The sequence below is a fragment of the Cricetulus griseus genome, assembly GCF_003668045.3.
Source record: "Cricetulus griseus strain 17A/GY chromosome 1 unlocalized genomic scaffold, alternate assembly CriGri-PICRH-1.0 chr1_1, whole genome shotgun sequence".
Lineage (NCBI taxonomy): Eukaryota > Metazoa > Chordata > Mammalia > Rodentia > Cricetidae > Cricetulus > Cricetulus griseus.
The window spans coordinates 227712472-227732701 of record NW_023276807.1 but is presented as its reverse complement, the minus strand read 5'-3'; the positions used below and the strand labels follow the sequence as shown (position 1 = coordinate 227732701).

Genomic DNA, 20230 nt, shown 5'->3' with positions numbered 1-20230 from the left:
GTAACATGCACATGCTTCTTTTAGGATATGCTTGACTTCTTCACCACTTTGTTTCTTGTTAAGGGTTTATTTTCCCATAGTTTTACCTATAGAAAACACTGGGTCTCTAAAGAAAACTTCCTCATACTGTTATTTATTACAAGAAGACTTGCTTTAGATAGAAAATGATTATGATTTGTCTGAAATCATTGCAGCCTAAACCCAGAAAAAAGTAAATTTACACATTACAAAATAGATGTCAAACTTCAAAGATTAAGGTGGTTTTTTACCATGCAGGCTGATTGCAGAATTTAATTACATATCATTTTTCTAAAATGAAAACTTTCTTTTTCAGTTAACTTTGGAAATTCTGAGAGGGTATGTTGAAAAATGAGTTTTTATTAGCTGGTACTTTTCTCTGAATCCAGCTGAAGGTCATGCTTTTTCTAGGTTTGTAAAAGCAAATGTAGCTGTGTGTAGTTAGTTATATGGTCTTCCAGGTTTATGGCTTTCTATGTAAGGAACTGTGTCCTTACTAATACATTTCAGGTTAACATTGCTTTCACTTGAAATAACATTTCAGTCACTTAATATTTGACCTAAAATGAGAGAGGATGTATATTACTTTCTAAAGAGTCCTGCACTGTACTGTACTGGTAATTTCTGGACAAACATTACTGAAAGTACAAGTTTTTGTTGTACTTTCAAAATAAATGTCAGGCAACATTTTACATTGTAAAATAATTTACCTAGCAAGGTCACATTTTATTGGTTTGCTTACTTTAAATTGTTATGGTATGTATCATCTTGAAATTGGGTGTTGCAGCCAGAATATAAATCAAAATAGTAATTTCAAAATATACTGTATAGTTAGACACTATCTCTTTTATGAATTCCTACAAAGACAAAAATGTCATGCAGATGACTGAAATAGCTCTCTTGGGGAAACTACTGTAAAAAGTTCGGCTATTTCAAATTAGTTTTCTTTGTTCTTTGCAGTTTAAGGCATGATTAACTACTTTTAATCTAAATTGAAATAGAAGTAAAATATATTTAGCAAACTATTACCTAAACAACATCTGGGTTCAGTCTAAAGTCATTTAACAAATTTTTGATTAAATCATTTCGTGTAATACAAAATTTTAAAGGTGCAGATATCACATTATTAAATCATAATTGCTTTTAGACTAACTTTATAGAGTTCTTTAATGAAGAAAGAACACATTAAACTGGTTGAAGAAAATAAAATGGAGTGCATACAAGAATAGAATATATTTTAATGTGTAACACATCAGACACAGATTTTCTTTAAAACATGTAACGGTCCATATGTTAATTCTTTTGGAGCTGGAGAAACAGTTTCCAAGAGCACAGTTTTCACAGTTGAACACGGAGCAGTCCCAGTGGTTTAGTCAGGCAGCTTATATTGCAGATTCACTATCAAATATTTTACTCTTTAAAGTTTGTAGGTTGTGTTGGATAAAATTCTCGGTGCCCTGAACTTCAGAGAACCTGGATTCAGTTCTTCTAACAGACCAATTTTTCATTTTTATTGAGTTCTGAATTGTGTCTGAAGTGAAGTAGTAAACAATGGGGTCAAAGCAACAGTTGGAAACAGCAATGCAGAGAGTGATTGGGTACATTGTCCTCACTGCAGCTACCACAGAGCAGTTAACGAAAGTCTGTGTTCTCATGAGAGAGTATAAAATAAGATTGATGTTATAGGGCACAAAACAGAAACAGAATATGACCAAGTGTACAAAAATCATTTTTAAAACTTTAGTTTTGTTCATTTTGCTTCTACTTAATGTAACAGGTTTATTTAAAGTTCTTAGCACCATACTAGAACAAGTGACGTTCAAAATTAAGGGGATAAAAAACCCCACTATTTCTATGAAAATCACGATCCTGGAGAGATAGGTTTTCCATGTGGCTGCTGGAAAGTTCTCAAAGCAGGCTTCTGAGGTATTGTTACCCTGAGAGTGGGTCGACTGAAAGAAAACCGCGGGTGCACTTCCTCCCATCACTGTGAACCACACAGCAATGCAAACAATCTTTGCATTTCGTTTAGTTCTTAAAGTCTTCGACTTAAATGGGTAGACGATTGCCAGAAATCGATCTACACTGATACAGGTTAAGAACAGAATGCTTCCATACATGTTGGTGTAAAACAGCATTACTGAAATCTTACAGAGAAGATCTCCAAATGGCCAATTCCGTGTTGCAAAGTAAAAAATCCGAAATGGTAAAGTAAAGACGAAAAGCAAATCTGACATTGCCAGGTTAATCATGTACGTTGTAGTTTCATTTCTCACTTTGAGGGCACAGATGAAAATGTATATCGCAACACAATTGGATATCAGCCCAAGCACAAACACCATGCTGAACATGCACCCATACAAAGTGTACTTAAAGGAGTCATCGTAAGGGCAGTGGGAGCCGTTGGAGCTTACCATTGTCAGGCTGTACAGCTTACAGGGAGTCCTTTTGTCTGCAGCGGTCGCCTTTGGTATTCAGATGTGGTCTCAGCAACAGCCAGTTTATTCGAAAATTATTTGTTTCTTTTTGTGGTCTTACAAATATTTTCTTCTCTGAAATCTTCAAAAGAAGCATGAAACGTGTTGCTTAAAAGTTTCTAGTAGATTCTTCAGGACAATCGTCTCATTTTCTGGTCTCCAGAAAATCCACTGAGTCCAGAATTTAGTTAACTGACAGAAATTCAGTCAAGGAAGCCAACCCATAGAGCCCCAAACGTAAGGAAAAGCTGTGTTTCAAGTTGAACACAGCAGTCCTCGTGTTAGCTTGTACTTCAGTCGTCAAGATGAATATTCCAAAATTAAAATGTCCTCATGTTCAGAATGGGTAGTCATAAATTATCAGTCTTACTTCCGAGTCTTAATAATCCCAGTCCGTCGTCCTCTGGCACTTCTTTCTTCTTTTTATTCTCCGTTTTGGTAGTTCTTCATTGATTCCAGGTGGTGGTAGGCAGAGTCTTTTAAAGGTTCCCAAGTAAATTCCTAAGCATGTTAGCTCTTGCTGAAGGAGGCCTTTCGGAGGTTGCCAGCTGTATTGTGAGATGGGCTGTCTCTGAAGTGAGCAAGAAAGGCTTCCTAGATTTGTAATATGACATCACAGGAAGAAGAGGCTGGGTTTGGACAAAGGAAGGCTTCAACCAGTTGTTTGCAATTCCTTTAATCTGATAACGTCTGTGCTGGGACTGTACCTAGGAGGCTTGCAAATGGTCACTGGCTATCCAGCTGAGCTAGGCGTTAACCCTTTTTGTGCTGAAATACCTTCTGGGGATTCTGGCAACCTCTCCAAAGTAGTTTCCTTTGTTTTAATTAGTGATAACTAAGAAAGAGAAACAAAATATATCAGCTTAAGGAGGCTTCTCTCTTACTGCTTTTGTATTTGGGAGGTTTCCTGCTTTAAAGAAATAAAATGTAGATGGTGCATATTTATATTTTGAAATCTTTAGTGATAATGAGTGGACATTTTAAAGAAGGCAAGACCTTACGAGTTTATATATAAAAAGGATTTGACTGAGATACTGGCAGTTCTGGCTCTCTTGGCTTTTGGTTTTTGTTTTGTTTTTTTAATTACTTGTCAAGATTTAACTTAATTGGCCTGGTTGTGAGTAGCTTTAATCCTGCCTCTCTTTAGTTTTTGGTAATCAGTGTTCTAACATTTTTCTTTGAAACTAATAATTCTAGAGCTATTTCAATTTTTTAACACACCAAAGGATACATTAAGAATGTCGTGCCCCCCCCCCCCGCGCCAACCCCTGGGGGATTGTAGCTCAGTGGTAAGAACAGTTTGGTGCAGTATTACTCTCATTTGCCCATGACTTAATATAAGCATAATGGGAAAGTGTACTTTTTAAAAAGGGCCCCCCCTTAAATTGATTAAATTAATCTACGGAGAATCAAAGTTTTGCTACTTACCTAAATTTAGGTTCGTGATTTTTCTTTTCTTTTCTCCCATCTCCTCCTCTAGCTTCTTACACATGTTGGCTACAGGTTGGGAAATATTTCAAATCTTACTTTAATTTCTAAATTTGGTTTTGTTGAAGCTGAAACTCTTCATTTGTGGTCAGTTAAGGCATTTAAGAGCAAGTTTCTCTACACATGTCTTAGTTTAAATATTAAAGTGTAGTCACATGTTCTGTATCTTTTAATTCAGATTACTCTAATGCTCAACAGCTTTTGATGGTGAATTGTAGTCTGTTTGATTGTTTTGACTAGGAATTCATCTACGATCGGTTAATAGAGTATTACTTACATCCAGTAGAGATTGAGGGTCTAAATTTTTTGTTTTGTTTTTGGTGTGGAAATCAGATACATACATGTTCACATTAGAAGGCAGAAAGGAACTCTGAGTGCAGTAATGAACAAAGGAGCAGTTAATAACATTTTCTTCTCAACTGGGAAAAAATTTTTGTTAATAGTTATTTAAGAAAAAATATAAAATCTGAGTGATCTACTTTTAAGTTTCCTTATTGTCATTTTTACATAACATATACAGCTGTATGTCCTGGAACTATCCACTTTTACTTTCATTTTGAAAAATGATACTTTCTCAGTTAAAGTATGAGAATATGTTAGTCCTATACTGGAACATCCTTCCACATATTATTCCTGTTTCTTGACTGTTATTCACTTAACTGTTCACTTACAGTTTTTTCATCTTTTTATAATTGATATTTAAAATGGATATCCACTGTCAATTAGGCTTTTTATTATTATCAATAATATATGTTTGTATTCCAGTATCCTGGTATAAATCTTTACCCTTGTAAAAACTGAAGTGTTTGCTGATGGCTGGATTATCAATCTTCAGAATCTAAATTTACCAAGAAACCAGGATATTGGTGCCCTGCCCTGTCACTCACTTCACTATTCCTTTCTCTTTGAGACAAGGTCTCTCACTGAACCTGGAGTTAGCCTTGCAGATAGATAGCCATCCCTCGTTTCTTCCTGTCTCTGGACTGCACAACTCTGGAGTTAATAGGCACAGCCACAACCTTCTTGCACACCTGACTGACATGCTAACCATGTGAGCCATTTCTCCAGCCAACCCATTCTTTTTCAGTACTTTTTCATGCTTTCTGCTTTTGCTAGTAGTATCAATTTTGAATTGTCCCTTCATTCCACTGCCACAGTTTTAAATATACTCAGGCATTTTTACCTATATGAATATTATGTTTTATCTCCTTATTTCTAGTCTTCCTGTTTTTCACTTACCTCCTACCAGCCTGTCACAGATCAACTTAACAAATCAAGTATAATTATTCATTTATTCTCTTGTTTCCAAGAAGAATTTAAAGGAAATTAGAATATTTAAAATAAATATAGTGGGGCTGGAGCTTAATGGTTAAGAGAATGTGCTATTCTTGCAGTGGACTCAGGAAGCCCAACATCCACTTGGGAGGTTTATGTATAACTCCAGTTCAAAGCATCTGACAGCCTCTTCTGGCCACATCAGGCATAAATGTGATACATACACACACACACACACACACACACACACACACACACACACGCATGCACGCCAGCACTCATAAAAGTAAATAAATACACATAAAAGTAAATAAATAAATCTTTAAAATTTACTGTAGGCTAATTTTTAGAATGTCATGATGTGTAGATTACTTAGTAAAAAATGGTTGTAAAGTAGTTAATAATTTGCTAGATGTGGTGGCTAAAACTCCTGAGTGCAAGGATTAAAGGCATGTACCACCACATCCAGCAAATTGTACCCAGGAGTTTTAGGGTATCTTAAGTTCTATGCTAGTCATAGCTCCACAGTGAAATCCTGTCTCAAACAAGGAGGTGGAGGTGCTGCAGAGATGGCACAGCAGTCAAGAGCACTTCCTGTTCTTCCAGAGGATTCAGGTGTTAGTGTCAGCACCCACATTGCAGCTTGCTACTGTGTGTAGCTCCAGTCCCAGGAGATCCAACACCCTTTTCTGACTCTGCAAGCATTGCATGCACTTAGTGCACTGATATACATGGAGGCAAAACACCCCTATGCAGGTAGAAAAAAATTTTATCTAAGAGTTAATACTTTAAGATGTGAGGATTGGAATGTCATTCGATTGAAGCTTCCTTTTGTCTCTGAAATGTACTATGAATCATCACATGTGTACCCATGCATGTGTGTTTTCTATTGACCGAAATACTTAGTTGTGAAAGGACATTTCTTGTTACTTTTATTTTAGGAAAAGCACCAAATGTCAAATGGTGATTGTGGCTAAATATATATTATCAATTGGTAGATCATACACACACACACACACACACACACACACACACACACACATGCACGCGCGCGCGCGTGCGGTTCAGTGATGGGTTAAACTTAACATTTTGGTGCAGAGGATATGCCTCCAGTGACCTTGAGTTCTCTAGGCCGTTTCATGTGCTCTTCCTTGGGTACTGGTTTCATCAGCCTGAGACTGAAACGCTGTGACTGAAAACATAAGGAACCTGAGGAAGGGGAATCAGCAAATAATCTCTGAAACATTTGAAGGATTTTTCTTTATAGAAAATCTTTAGGAATCCAGACTGTCAGTTCTGAGTGTAGATTCTTTATGCACAAATAAAAAAAGTGTGCTGTAGGATATAAAATAATGTCTGCATAAATCTTTTTCTAAGTGGGAGAGTATGAAAGTGTTGTGCAAAGAGCAGCCAGAGGAGAATGCCGGCACTTCCTGTACTGTCACTTCACTCCAGTGGGGAATCTGGTTCCTTGGCTGTAAAAGAAAGGAATTAGGCCGCACAAAGTTCCTTTCCTGCTTCCTATTTGGTTCAGATTCTTTGAATTCTTTGAATGTTTAAGGTGTCACATGGGGCATTTTCACTCTTCCGTATCAAGGAGTCACTTTTATCCTTAATGTTTAAGAATTTGTAATTTTGAAACTAGTTTGAACAAGAAATATGTACCACAGAGGAGCAGGAGCAGGACTAAGAAGTATGTGTAAGAGGCAGAATAATTGGCCAAGTAAAAGTTCCTTATTATACTCAATAAATCACCAGGAGTCACTTGCTTACACAGAAAGTCACTCTCATTCTGGTACTCCTAATCCCAGACAGCTAATTTAGTGAGACCCTGGTGGAACCATAGGAAGTCTGAACCAGAGGTTGTGGGGGGAGGGGCTGAGCCCAGAGATAGCAGTAAGGCCCAGGCCTTTAAGAAGGTGAATGACCCTGCTGGCCCCACCACTGGTTCCCTGAAGCCTTGAAGTCTCTGAGGGGCGACAAAAGCCAGTTCTGGTGGCTCATGTTTGTAATTCCAGCACACCACAGGCTAAGGTAGAAAGATGAAATGTTTGAAACCAACCGAGGCTACATAATGAGTTCAAGTAGCTACATAACCTTGACTCAAAAAACAAAAGAACGTCTCCAATTGCGGGTCTTGAAGGCTAGAGCCAGTGTTCACAATAATTAGTCTTGGTGTAATCTCATTAGTATAGTCCTATTACCTTTCACATACAGAAATTTATTTATTCTTTGAGAAATTGATAATCTAGTCCTACCCTAAATTCCTGTAAGAGCAGTACAGGGAATGCCTTGGGACATAAGGGTTTGATTTGATAATGAAATCTTAGATAACACTGACAAAGTGGGTTGCAGTTTTCAAAGATCTTTCCGCTGCTTTGTAAGAAGTAGCGGAAAGATCAATTAAACTAGGTTCTTAGTGACCTTTTTTAATCTTTTACCACTAAAAATCTGACCTTTTTCACAAATAATTTAAATTCTGTTATATTTGTAAAAAGACACTTTCAGTCCTGAGCTTTTTGTTTTAAAATTTAAAAAAAGAAAAAAATACCACTGAAGAAACTTGAAGTTATGGTTTGCTTAGGATTGCACAGTGGGTGGATAGTGGAGGATAACAAAGGTGGGGCTAAGACACCGCCCTCACTGTAAGTACTCAGTCCAGTTCCTTAAGCATGCTTGTCAAGTGAAAAGTACAACTCTGTATGTGCATAGTGGAAAGAACTCTAATCTTGAGATAGGATTTTTGGTTACTAAATTTGAACTTTATGTTGGACAAAAATCTATCCTAACAATGCCCTTCTGACTTTATAGATGATTTTCAGAACAAAATGAAATGAAATAAATTTTGATTGCAAAATGCAAACAAACAGAAAAACCTAGATAGATGCAGTAAGCCACCACAGTATCCTGACCTTTCAGATCCAGGTTAAGTTGTAAGATGACATAGGGCAGTTCTTTGCTTCGTTATATTTTATTGAGCAGATAAGAGTTCCTGTGATTCATGAATACCAGAAAAGGAAATGGTCCTAAGTGATGACATGTATATACTTCATTAGTATTGATCATGGGTAACAAAAGCCAATCTTAAACTTGCCTTAGGAGAAAGACTTGTTTATTTGAGTTAGTTATTGAGTACCTAACACATTGGATTAATTCTAGAATTCTTTAATATTGTAATAGAACTTCATCCTAAAACCCAAGAGTAGTCTGCTCAAGCCCGCATTACAGAGTACTGATTCCATACCCCACCCCACCCCACCCCACCCCAACCCTGTAATTTCAATTGCTTCAGTCACTCAAACACAGCTGAAGAAGAGTGGCTTCACAAGTGTGTGAGAAGCAAATTCTTTGGCCATGGTTGTTTATTGCCAGCCCTGGAACTGCAATCCTAGTTTCTTGGTATTAACGTGAATTCCACTTGTAATGATAAGTGTCAGAAAAGGTTCCTTTGGCTATCTGGCCAAGGTGAACTACTGAGAGATTGCATCATGGCAACAGGTCTAATAATGCAGGTTTATTGGAGGAGGGGGAGAGAGAGAAAGGCAGTGTCAAGAGATAGACAGAGATGGAGAGACAGAGAGAGAACAAGACAGCCATCTGGCTTTACGGGCTCTTCTCATAGCATCTCAACAGTGGAAATGCACCACACCAAGTGGTGGGGCAGATGATGAGATGATGATGTAAGCTGATGCAGGTGCCCAAAGGCAGCCAGTGGGGTGTGAAATCCATAACACCCTACTGTATCATATAACTTCTAATCTTTTTTTTTTCCTGGTAGAATATTGGAAATTTAGATCAAAGCTTAGGTAAATATTAAGCAAATAACTTTGTTTTTTTGTTTGATTATATATAAACTTTTTGAAACACTAACATGACTGAAGTATAACTGCTATTGCTAGGCATGTGGCATAAGCCTTTAATCCCAGCACTTGGGACACAGAGGCAGGGGGATTTCTGAATTTGAGGCTTGCCTGGTTTACAGAGTTTCAGGATGGTCATGGCTACACAGAGAAACCTGTTTCAAAAAAAAAAAAAAATAAAACAACAACAACAACAAAGACTTCTAGGGCCTAGAAAGATGGCTCAGGACTTAAGAGCACATGTTCTTCCAGAGGACCTGGGTTCTATTTATAAAGCATACATGATAGCTCACAATCATCTGTAACTCCAATTCCAGGGATCAGATGCTGTCTTCCAACCTCTGAGGGCACCAAACATTCATGAGGAACATCTACATACATGTAGGCAAAACTCTCATACATAAAATAAGGTGAATAAATCTAATGAAAAGGAAAAAGAGAGAAAGACTTCTGGGACTGGAGAGATGGCTCATTGAATAAGAGCACTGGCTGCTTTTCCAGAGGACCCAGGATTGAGTCCTAGCACCCACAGGGCAGTTTGCAACCATCTGTAACTTAGTTCCAGTATAGTGTCCTCTTCTGGCCTCTGTGGGCACCAGGCATGCATGTGGTGTGCAGACACAGATGCAAGGAAAACAACATCTGTACACAGAAAATAATAAAAAATTAAAATAGAAACTTTTCAAAAGTTTAGGGAAAGGAGTATACAATTTAAAAAACAGAAGTGTGGTCCAGTGTAGGGCAGTGGTGGAGCTCTTGCCTGGCCAATTTTGGAAGCCTAGATCAGATCTGCACTAAAAGGCTAGAGATGGCTGAGCAGTTAAGAGTACTTGCTGCTCTTCCAAAAGATCCTAGCTCAATTCCTAGCACACATATCAGGTGGCTCATAACTGCTTATAACTCCAGCTCCAGGGTTCTGGTTCCTTCTTCTGACCTCTGTGGGCACATACATTCATATATAAATAAAAACAAAATTTATAAAAAAGAAAATAGCTGGTTGTAGTGGCACATGCCGGTAGGATATACTGAAGGAGGCATAGGCAGGAGGATCGTGAGTTCGAGTGCAGCTTGGGCTACACATTTAGCTTTTGTGGCTGGCAGCAAATGAGGACTGACTGCCATGAAGGCCTCAGGCACGCTTTGGGAGTACAAGGTGGTGGGGTGCTGCTTGCTCACCCCAAAGTGCCACACACCACCACTATACTGAATTGCATCTTTGCGCCCAACCATGTGGTGGCCAATCCAGCTTCTGGTATTTCGTGTCGCATTTGAAGATGAAGAAGTCATCCGGGAGATAGTTGTATTTTGGACAGGTGTTTGAGAAATCACCACTGCATGTCAAGAATGTTGGCCACTGGCTTCACTGACTTGCAGTGGCACACACAACATGTACCAAGAGTTCTGGGACCTGACCACTGCTGGCACTGTCACACAATGCTACCTAGACATGGTGCCCGACACCATGGCCATGCACACCCCATCCTGATCACGAAGGTGGAAGAGATTGCAACCGGAGAGTGCCGATGGCTGGCTGTCAAGCTATTCCATGACTCCCAAGATCAAGTTCCCGTTGCCCCACCGTGTGTTGCGCACCAGCACAGCCAAGCTTCACCACCAAGAAGCCTAACACCTTCTTCTAGACCCAGAGACCCACTGAATAAAACTCAGAGTCCTGCCTGGAAAAAAAAAAGAAAAGAAAGAAAAATAGGGCACTAAAAGCTTTAATATTACATAAAGTTTTTAAGGAAAAGATACAGCTTTCACCAAATAGTTTTGTTGTAACCTCATCATGCAGTAGAAAGGAAATAATGTGATGTGATCATATTGTATCTCATATAATATTTAAATAGAATATTTTCTTTTTAATCATCTTTTAAGATTATAGTTGTCATTTCCCCTTTCCTTTTCCTCCTTCCAAGACCTCCCATTCAAGAGCATTTCCTTACAGAAAGAAATGTGTTAGAATAAACTAGCAAAATTAACCCATTCAAAATGAACAACAAAAAACAGAGAGGGTCTGAATAAGATGTCACTTAATCCTTAACTTAAAAGTAGTTTTTAGTAGCCAATGTTAACATTTCTATCTTTTAAGTCATTTACCTTCAAAACTGAAAGTGACTGAATATTGTATTTTTAAATAGACAACAGATGTTTTAAAGATCTAATTATGTGAACACTGTTCAGATATAATTACAACCAGAAACATAATTTGACTTTAGGCATTTGGGCTCTTAATTCACTTAGACCCAGGGAAGGGGACTAGCTCATTACAGATAGGAGCATTCAAAGGTTGGTGAGGCTCCAAGTCACTGGTCATCCAACCCACAGCAAAAGTTCCATGATCACTTCTATTAGTTTGCCACTGCAGTTACTTTAATCAACAGATTCCAATTCTTGGGAAATGTGAGGAGTTCCTATCAATACCAGATGTTGCCAGCACTGCCTCTAAAAGGCTGAAACAAAAGAGCGGAAGGAGAGCGGAAGGTCTGACTCTATAGGAGCCCCTGTCAGAGCCCAGCCTTTTGTTGTTGTTTTAGTTAAGCAGAAGTGGGCCCTTTTGACCTGACCAATAAAGGTTGCTGGATTGCTGTCCCGATCACATACATAGGAAAACAGGACATGCACCTAAAAAAAACTTTCCTGTTGGGCTCCAGGTGTTGCTCAGCGGCCAAGGCCCCTAGGTTTGATCCCCAGCACCACAAAATAACAAACAATACTTTTTCTGCTTATGTTATTTTTATCTATTCACAGATTTTGTTTATTCATATATGTAAGTAAAATACTAAAATACATAAAATAAATCTAAAACAATCTTATCATAGTAGATTAAAAAAAAAAAAAGGCCTACTCTATGCAGACCATAGGAAGGCAATTTTAGATACAGAGACACAAACATGCTAAAAGAATGAGTTGAGTTTAGAAGCCTGAAGGAAATTAATGATTACTAAGTATGATCCCCAGATTTGTAGAGAGATCAGAGATCAGGTGATTGATAGATGGCTACCCTAACAGTACTGAGAGGATCAAAGCTGGGTAGTGGTGAAGGAAATGTGTGTCCTTGGATGTTTGGATGTGTTCTAGTTGAGACATTTGTGATATGTTCACATGGGAATCTTTAGGATCCAATTAGAAGTGTGGACCTGCAATGAAAGAGTACTTTAGTCCTAAATGTGTATTTGGAAATATATAGATGTAGGTAAAGCTATAATAGTGGCTCTAGCAGCATATATATTGGTAGAGTATTGAGAGGACTATCACTATTAAAGGACTGAAAAAGTAAATGGAAAAGAACTAGCAGAAAGGCCAAGGCCAGAAGTTTTCTATATTCTATCCTAGTTTCCCTTTGTGAGGCAGGACAGTGGCTTAGGATAGTACAAAAACATTTCCTGTAATGTAGATCCAATAATATTCCTTAAAATATCTAGCAAACAATAGCAATTCCTGCCTTTGCTTCCCCCATTGTTAGTTTTTCTGCTAGCACTGGAGGGTTCACTTCTACTTGGACAATCAGAATCTCTTAGAAGCACCGTGTCTGAATAGTCTTGACGCCCTTTAATCTCAGGAGAAGTTTGTGCTTGCTTTAGAAATACATGCTAATTATGGAAAGTCATTTAGAATACACTTACTGCGTCTACTTTCTTGACCGTATTGTTTATTTGATGAGATTCATGCTAATCTTACTGACAGCGAGAATCTGGTTTCCTTCACAGGATTAGGTACCAAAGCAGCAAATGTGTAGAGAACAATTACGCTGACAGTTTAAGCAGATAAGTAATGTCATGAGGCAGCTTGCCTGAGTCGAGAGAAAGCTGCTCCCTGAGTGCTGGTTGGCAGCAGTGCTACAGAGAAAATGCCAGTATTTTACTTTCAGAAGTTAAGTGTGCCATTGCATTTTTTCTCCATAGTGTTTTTAGAAATCAGATTATAGCTGTATTAGTTACTGATTGAGGTATTAGTCATCTATTGGCAACTAAAACAATAAATGTTTATTATCATATGAATTTCTGAAAGTCAGGAAGCACCATAGTGGTGTGATTTTGCCTCATATTTTCTCGGGAGAGATCTTAAAGTTGTCAGCTAGCTTTATAATCAGCTTTACTGATTGGCTTCAAGATTTACTTCCATGGCTGTTGGCATTGGCTGATGGCCAGAGGCTTTGCCACATGGACCTTTCCATAGTTGCTGCTGCTGCTGCTTCTTTTTTTTTTCCGAGACAGGGTTTCTCTGTATTGTTTTGGAGCCTATCCTGGAACTTACTCAGTAGACCAGGCTGGCCTCGAACTCACAGAGATCCTCCTGCCTCTGCCTCCAGAGTGCTGGGATTAAAGGTGTGTGCCACCAACACCGGGCTTCATAGTTGCTTCTTGTAGCAGCTGGTTCCGCCATCCCAGAAGTAAGATAATTCTAAGATGGAAACTGCCAGTCTTTAATAAGCTAACCTCAGAAGTCTTATATTGTCACTTTTGACATATCCCTTGGTCACATAGACTCATCCTAGCATAGTTTAGGGGGTAGGTGATCTATATCATACACAACATGTATGATAATCACTGTTGGAAGTTACTGGATGATCCTGGACACTGGCTTTGAAGGTTGCATGCTGTGTCTGCTGGAAACCAAATTCTGTCATTGGCTTTCTTCTTTGTGCCTTGCTGTATTTAACTTATTCTACAATGTGGCCATATTACTTGATAATGTTACTGATACAAAATTTTACTAATATAAAAATATTACTGAATGTTCATTATATATTAAATCATGGGATTTTATTTTGAAGAATCTCTCAAAGTCTTATGTAGAACTTGTTAGTCACCTGCTAAGGTGTCCTTGAGTAAGTTTATCATTTCTTGTTTCCTTGTTATGCAATCTGTGTTTTAGTTTTGTGGAACTAATAATTTCTTTCTTAAGGGCTTATTGCCAGGTGCCATACTAAGCACTTTTCATGTATCGTCTTGTTTGGTATAGCTTTGCTCTGGTTTGACTCTACTTCCTGTATTAGAATCTTGGTTCTCAGTATGTTCATGTGGTTGCCATGAAGTAGCTGTCATGAGACCTTTTATCTAGAAGCTTCTTACAAGAGAGCCAGGACCCCCTTAGTGCTCTAGCTTCCTGTCTTACCATCTAATTATTCCCTCTTTCATATGGTTCTCTCTACCATAAGGTGATACAGGCAGGGAGGGTCTCATCAGAGAATGCACTATGATGTTTACAGAGTCAGGCTCCAGAACTTCAAACTAAATAAATCTCTTTGTAAATTACCTAGCCTTAGGGATTTCATTTTAAAATGGAAAATGGACCTATTTTTCTTAATGAACTACATGAAGTTTCTTTACGGTTATAATTCCTCTTCTGTTTCTGATCCCTATTCCTCACTTTTTACTTAAAATAGCTTGCTCTTTCTTTGGGATTTGCCTCAGGAATAAAGTGTAAATTGTTTTCCCTAACACACTTGATTTGAATTAGGTGTTCCTTCTTTGATTTTGGTATACCCTGTACATTTTAATATTGTAGAATTAACTACTCTGTGTGAATATTTTTATTTATTAATCTTTTTTTATTTATTAGACTTTAAACTATAACTTAAAGCTAAAAACAAAACAAAAAACAAGGGACTCTAGAGTCAAATAGCTTTAGACCAAATTCTGTATCTGTCACTTACTGTGCATAGCAGTTTACTCTTGGCTACTTTTCATCTTTTGTAAAAGAGAAGTAAAAGAAATAGTATCTTCTTTTAGAGTGGAAATAAAACAATGTAAGGAAACTAATTGGTGCTTTACTATATAGCATTAGGACAGAATTACTGATGGTTTATTATGTGCCATCTTCTGTACCTATGTTGGTTTTCTATCTCTGACAAAATAACATAGAAAATCAACTTAAAAGGAGTAAGACTTATTTTTGGCTCATGGTTTCAAAGATTGCATCTCCATTGTTTTGAGTCTTAATAGTTGGAAAGAATATTGAGGTCAAGAATGCATAGTACAGGAAGTTTCATATGTTATGTTGACCAGGAAAAAGAGAGAAGACGGGGCCGGGATTGCAATTTCCACTTCAGTATACCTTTAGTGACCTCACTTCCTCCCACCAGGGTATCCCTTCTAAAAGTTTTACCACTCCCGACAGTGCCATAGGCTGGAGACTAAGCTTTGAACATGAGCACTTGGGACACAATCCAGATCCAAATATCCAGTACCAAATATCCAGATCCAATACTAAAGCTTTTGTTTAGATTATTAATAACTCTAAGTAGTAGGGACTACCATTAATGTGCAGTTTGTCTTGGTATCTTCAGATGAATGATTGATGAGATTTTGAGAGATAGAACTTAGATAACAGGGTAGAAATATGGTTTAAAAAGCATGACAGAAGGGGCCAGAGAGATGGCTCAAAGGTTAAGAGCACTCACTACCTGCTCTTCCAGAGGTCTTGAGTTCAATTCCTAGAAACTACATGGTGGCTCACAACCATATATAATGAGATTTGGTACCCTTTTCTGGCATGCAGGCATATATGCAGACTGTATACATAATAAATAAATAAACCTTAAAAAACAAAAAAGCCAGGCATGGTGTCACATACCTTTAATCCTAACACTCAGGAGACAGAGGCATATGGATCTCTGTGAATTCAAGCCAGCCTGGTCTACAAAGGGAACTTCAGGAAAGCCGGGGTTGATACAAAGAGAAATCCTGTCTCAGTAAACAAAACAAAGCAAAATGAAGAAACAAACAAAAAGCATGACAACAGGCAAAAGAAGAACAGAGAAGATGAGCAAAAGAACATAGCTTGCATCCTAGTATAGTCACAAATAGCACAAATTCTAGGGGCAAGTAGACCTGGGTTTGAGCTACTGCTGTACAATTCACCAGTCATATGGGCATGTATGCTAACTTTCATGCCTCAGATTCTTCTTCTGTAAAATGCACAGAGTAATATTATCTACTTTGTAAACACGTAAAGACTAAATGAAGGAATGCATGTAAAATCGCATAAAGCCTCACATATAGTAAATGCTCAGTAAACATTAACTAGTATTCTTATTAAACATGAGAAAATCATGAAGATAGACTTTTAGTTATGAAAGAAACAAGGCTGAAGTATGTAGTAATATCTTTGTGTTACTAGTCATAGTTATCAAATTTAGGGATGATAGAAAGACCACTTGCTCATCTTCCTTATGGCATAGAATTCTCAATGGCCAACATAAAATTTTTGTCTAGAAAGTCTAAAATGCGATTAAAATGAATTCTCATAAGTTCATGTGAGTGATTTTTTTTTTTTTTTTACATTTTGCTTTCTTACTCTGATTGCTTTAGTCAAAGTGCTAGAAAAAGGAGAACCAAATTCTTCTTCTAGCAGTTGGCCATTAGGACTTAGGGACTTTATGTCACAGCAGAAACTGTGCATCTGAAACACCTCAGACTAGCTTGGGCTACTAGTTTATTATTTTAGTAATTCAGTTATAGTTACTTAGTTATTATTTTAGAAAATAAAATTGAGGGAAAGTTTGAAAGTTCTTTTGAAATATTGAGCTGTTAACAATAATATTGCTATTTAAGAAAAGATAGTTACTTTTTAGGAACTTACATCAGAATAGAAAAATATAGTTTGTAGTTCCTGCAAAATATAGTATGCACACATGTGCTGTGTCTTTGTGTGTCCATGTCTCCTCTTTGTATGGCAAGTGGCAGAGGTGGGATATGATGGAGATAGGAAAGAAGAAGATGAGAGTTGCACTTGTTTTGTGTTGTGATGTTGATCTGGGTGAACCTAGGGCCTTGCACATAGAAAGCAAGTAGCTTACAATGGAACTATATCCTATTGCTGTTCAAGTGCTTTTCTTAAATGAATTCAGTTTCAGAGAAACTACTAGGCTTATAAACTCCTGTGAACCCTACTTATCTAGAAAGTGAAGCAGTAGAAACCAAGGCCAGTGAAATGATTCAAGTGTTAACATGGGGTTTTGTTTGGGTTCGAATGCTAATGCATTTCATTGAGTCACAACTCTAGTGTATAGTTCAGGTTTTAAGTTTCATTTGTTTACTAATCCAGTTCTGTCCTTCTGCCTCAGCCTCCTGGGTGCTTGGATTACAGATGTGTGCCACCATACCCAGTTTGTTTGTTTTACTGTACTAGAAGTAAACATTGTTAAAACTTTGCCTCTAAGAGTAGGTTGAGCCGAGCATTGGTGGCGCACTCCTTTAGTCTCAGCACTCAGGAGGCAGAGGCAGGCAGATCTCAGCGAGTTCAAGGCCAGCCTGGTCTACAGAGCGAGTGCCAGGATAGGCTCCAAAGCTACACAGAGAAACCATGTCTCAAAAGAAAAAAGAAAGAAAGAAAGAAAGAAAGAAAGAAAGAAAGAAAGAAAGAAAGAAAGAAAGAAAGAGGAAAAAGAAAGAAGAGTAGGTTGAATCTAATGTAGCATTTGTCACTGTAGGATAATATATATGGGTGGGTTTCTTAGTAGATTCCATAAGCAAAATCTGGTGGTTTTGATTTTATGGCATGGAGATTGCAGTTAAGAGGCAGGGATTATTTGAGGAAATTTCCTAACTGTGGTCATTTAATCATAGGATGTTTGTCTTTAACCTACTTGTAAACCATAGTCACAACATTATTAATAGACAGTTCACGCCTCCTCATTTCAGCAGTGCAAGCACATTTACTCCTGACTTTTGAGTTGCCCTTCTTATGCTTCCTCATTCACTTATAACTTTCTCTTCCTTTTTTACAAATTTTGGCAAGGTATCCTTCACTTTCATCACATTCTAACTTCCTTTCAAGACTGTTCATGCTTTGTTCCCCTTTTAATGTCTGTTTCTCACATTGTGTCAGTTCCCCTTAAAGTATTTATTCCCCTGCACTATGAAGTTTTACTTACTTTGAAGATACTTTCTGTTATTTTATATAGCACTTTCTGAATTTGTAATCACAAAGTTACCTTCTTACTTGATTATTGTCTGTTTCTTTCCATTAGACACTACACACGCAAAGTGGATAGGAAGCATGTCTGTTTACCACTCTCCTGTTTGTTCAGAGACTGATGGTTTACAGTTTAAAATAATTTCTTTTCACTCTAGGTAGTATCCCTCTGTGCTTTACTCTGTAGAGAAAGCTTTTGGAAAGGCACTCTGAAACAATCGATACGCTTATATGTTGTGACATGATGCATACTATTATTTGACTAGTATGGGGGAGAATTAGAAAAAGGAGTAGATTTGTTTGTTTGTTTGTTTATTTACTTGATGCAGTATTTTACTGTGTATGATTGGCTATTCTGGATCTCATGGTGAGTGGTCCAGGCTGGCCTAGAACACACAGAGGTCCATCTGACTCTGCCTTGTGATCAAAGGTGCTTTGCACACCACCATGCCTGACTTAAAATTATTATGTTTAAGGGATTTAGAAGAGTATATAACTAAGAAACTTCTGTTTTTAACCTTATCCTTACTTTAAGGTAGAATTAATCTCAAGGAATTTGAAGAACTTTAATCTTTTCACTCCATTCATTTATTCAGTAAATACTTATTTAGCTCCTAATGTTGGCAAAGCAGTTTTAAACATTAGAAATAACTGTTGTGAACAACACACAAAACCCTCTTTCCTGAATCTTGTATTGTAGTATATTAATAGCAAGTAAACAAAGATAGTAACAAGCAATGAGCAATGCTGTAAAAGTAGGACAAGTTACAGGTAAGAAGCAGTGGGAGTTACCACCCTCTTGACATATTTGGAGATGTGGATATAGTGTGGGTTGAGTCTTGGAATTCTCTGGTTAAAGAATATTTGAGGCAGGGAAGGAGCAAGCACAGAAAGGCAAGAAAAGGGGGTTATTTGATTTTGCTATTTCGTGGTAGAGAATGATTAGTTCACACTGTACATAGACATAAAGTGAAGATGCTGAGTGACAGATAAATACTTTTGGACAAAATACACATATGTACTGGGTGTTTACATTTGAAAAAATACTGTCCTTTGTAAATAGCATTTATAATTATAAGTAAAGACTATAACCTTAATGTCATCAGATATTTATATTTATACTTTGTTAAACCCTAGTCCAAATTCTTATATCATCTGAATTCATAATACTGTAATTTAGATACTCTTACCTAAATATCTCTACTTTACAATTAAGAAAAATGAGCCCTGCTGGGTGTGGTGGTACATGTCATTAATCCCAGAACTCAGGAGGCATAGAGATGGGGTATCTAAGTTAGATATTTTGTTGGATACTTAGTCTAACAAGTTCTAGGCCAGGCAAGGCTGCATAGTGAGTGTCTCAAAAGCAAACAAACCAGAACTGGAGAGATGGCTGGACCATTAAGAGTATTTTGCTCTTGCAGAAGACCTGGGTTTTATTTTCAACACCCATATTATAGGTAACAACCGTGTATAACTCTAGTTCCAGGGACCCAATATTGTCTTCTGGCCTCTACAAGGAATTATGTACATGTGGTATATAGGTATATATGTAGGCAAAAATACCCATACACATATATTTTTATAAAACTTTTATTTAAACAAAACAAAAAACCCTAGTTCTTTATTTTTTTAGGATGAGGTGAATGCAATTAATATGGATAAGAAAAACATACTGTTAGGGAATGTATTACTTAGACTTGAGTAACTTCAAAAGGACTATTCAGTAACTTAATTTACTGGGTTTTCTTTCTCTTTACATTTCTTCTTTCCTGAAATGTTTCTTTCAAGGTGCTTTTTGTTTGGTTTGCTTTGGTACTTTCATAGTAAAAACTTGCCTGAAATATTTGATTGGCATTCATGTGTAAGTGTAAATCAATAAAAGTTAGCTGGAGGCTATGTTTACCCAGGAAGGGATTTTCACTATGTGGTGACTTGCATGGATATAATTCCCTTGTAAAGCCTTTGGTTTGCTAATATCTGTAACTCTTTTCTCTTGGAGTCAACATTTACTTAGCTTGATGCTTATGTTTTCATGCCTGGAGGATATGATCATACTTTTAAACATCCTAGGTTGTGGAAACAGGAAGCAGTATAGGATATGTATCATTTGTGATCAAGACTTCTCATTAATGCTACCTTCTGTAGTATGATGGCTCCTTTTTAGATTCTGTTCTGGAGACTTTAGTA

At 37.4% G+C, this 20230-nt stretch overlaps 2 protein-coding genes and 1 pseudogene across 2 annotated transcripts in view; 2 read left to right on the top strand and 1 right to left on the bottom strand.

Moving 5' to 3' along the window:
* Window positions 1-20230, top strand: part of Rb1 (RB transcriptional corepressor 1) — a 132795-nt gene that overhangs the window by 90177 nt on the left and 22388 nt on the right.
* Lpar6 (lysophosphatidic acid receptor 6) lies at window positions 1228-3115 on the bottom strand. Its single transcript, XM_027390161.2, has one exon. The coding sequence runs from the start codon at window positions 2433-2435 to the stop codon at window positions 1401-1403; it is 1035 nt and encodes a 344-aa protein (XP_027245962.1). The 5' UTR covers window positions 2436-3115; the 3' UTR covers window positions 1228-1400.
* Window positions 10117-11244, top strand: LOC100751167 (annotated as a pseudogene).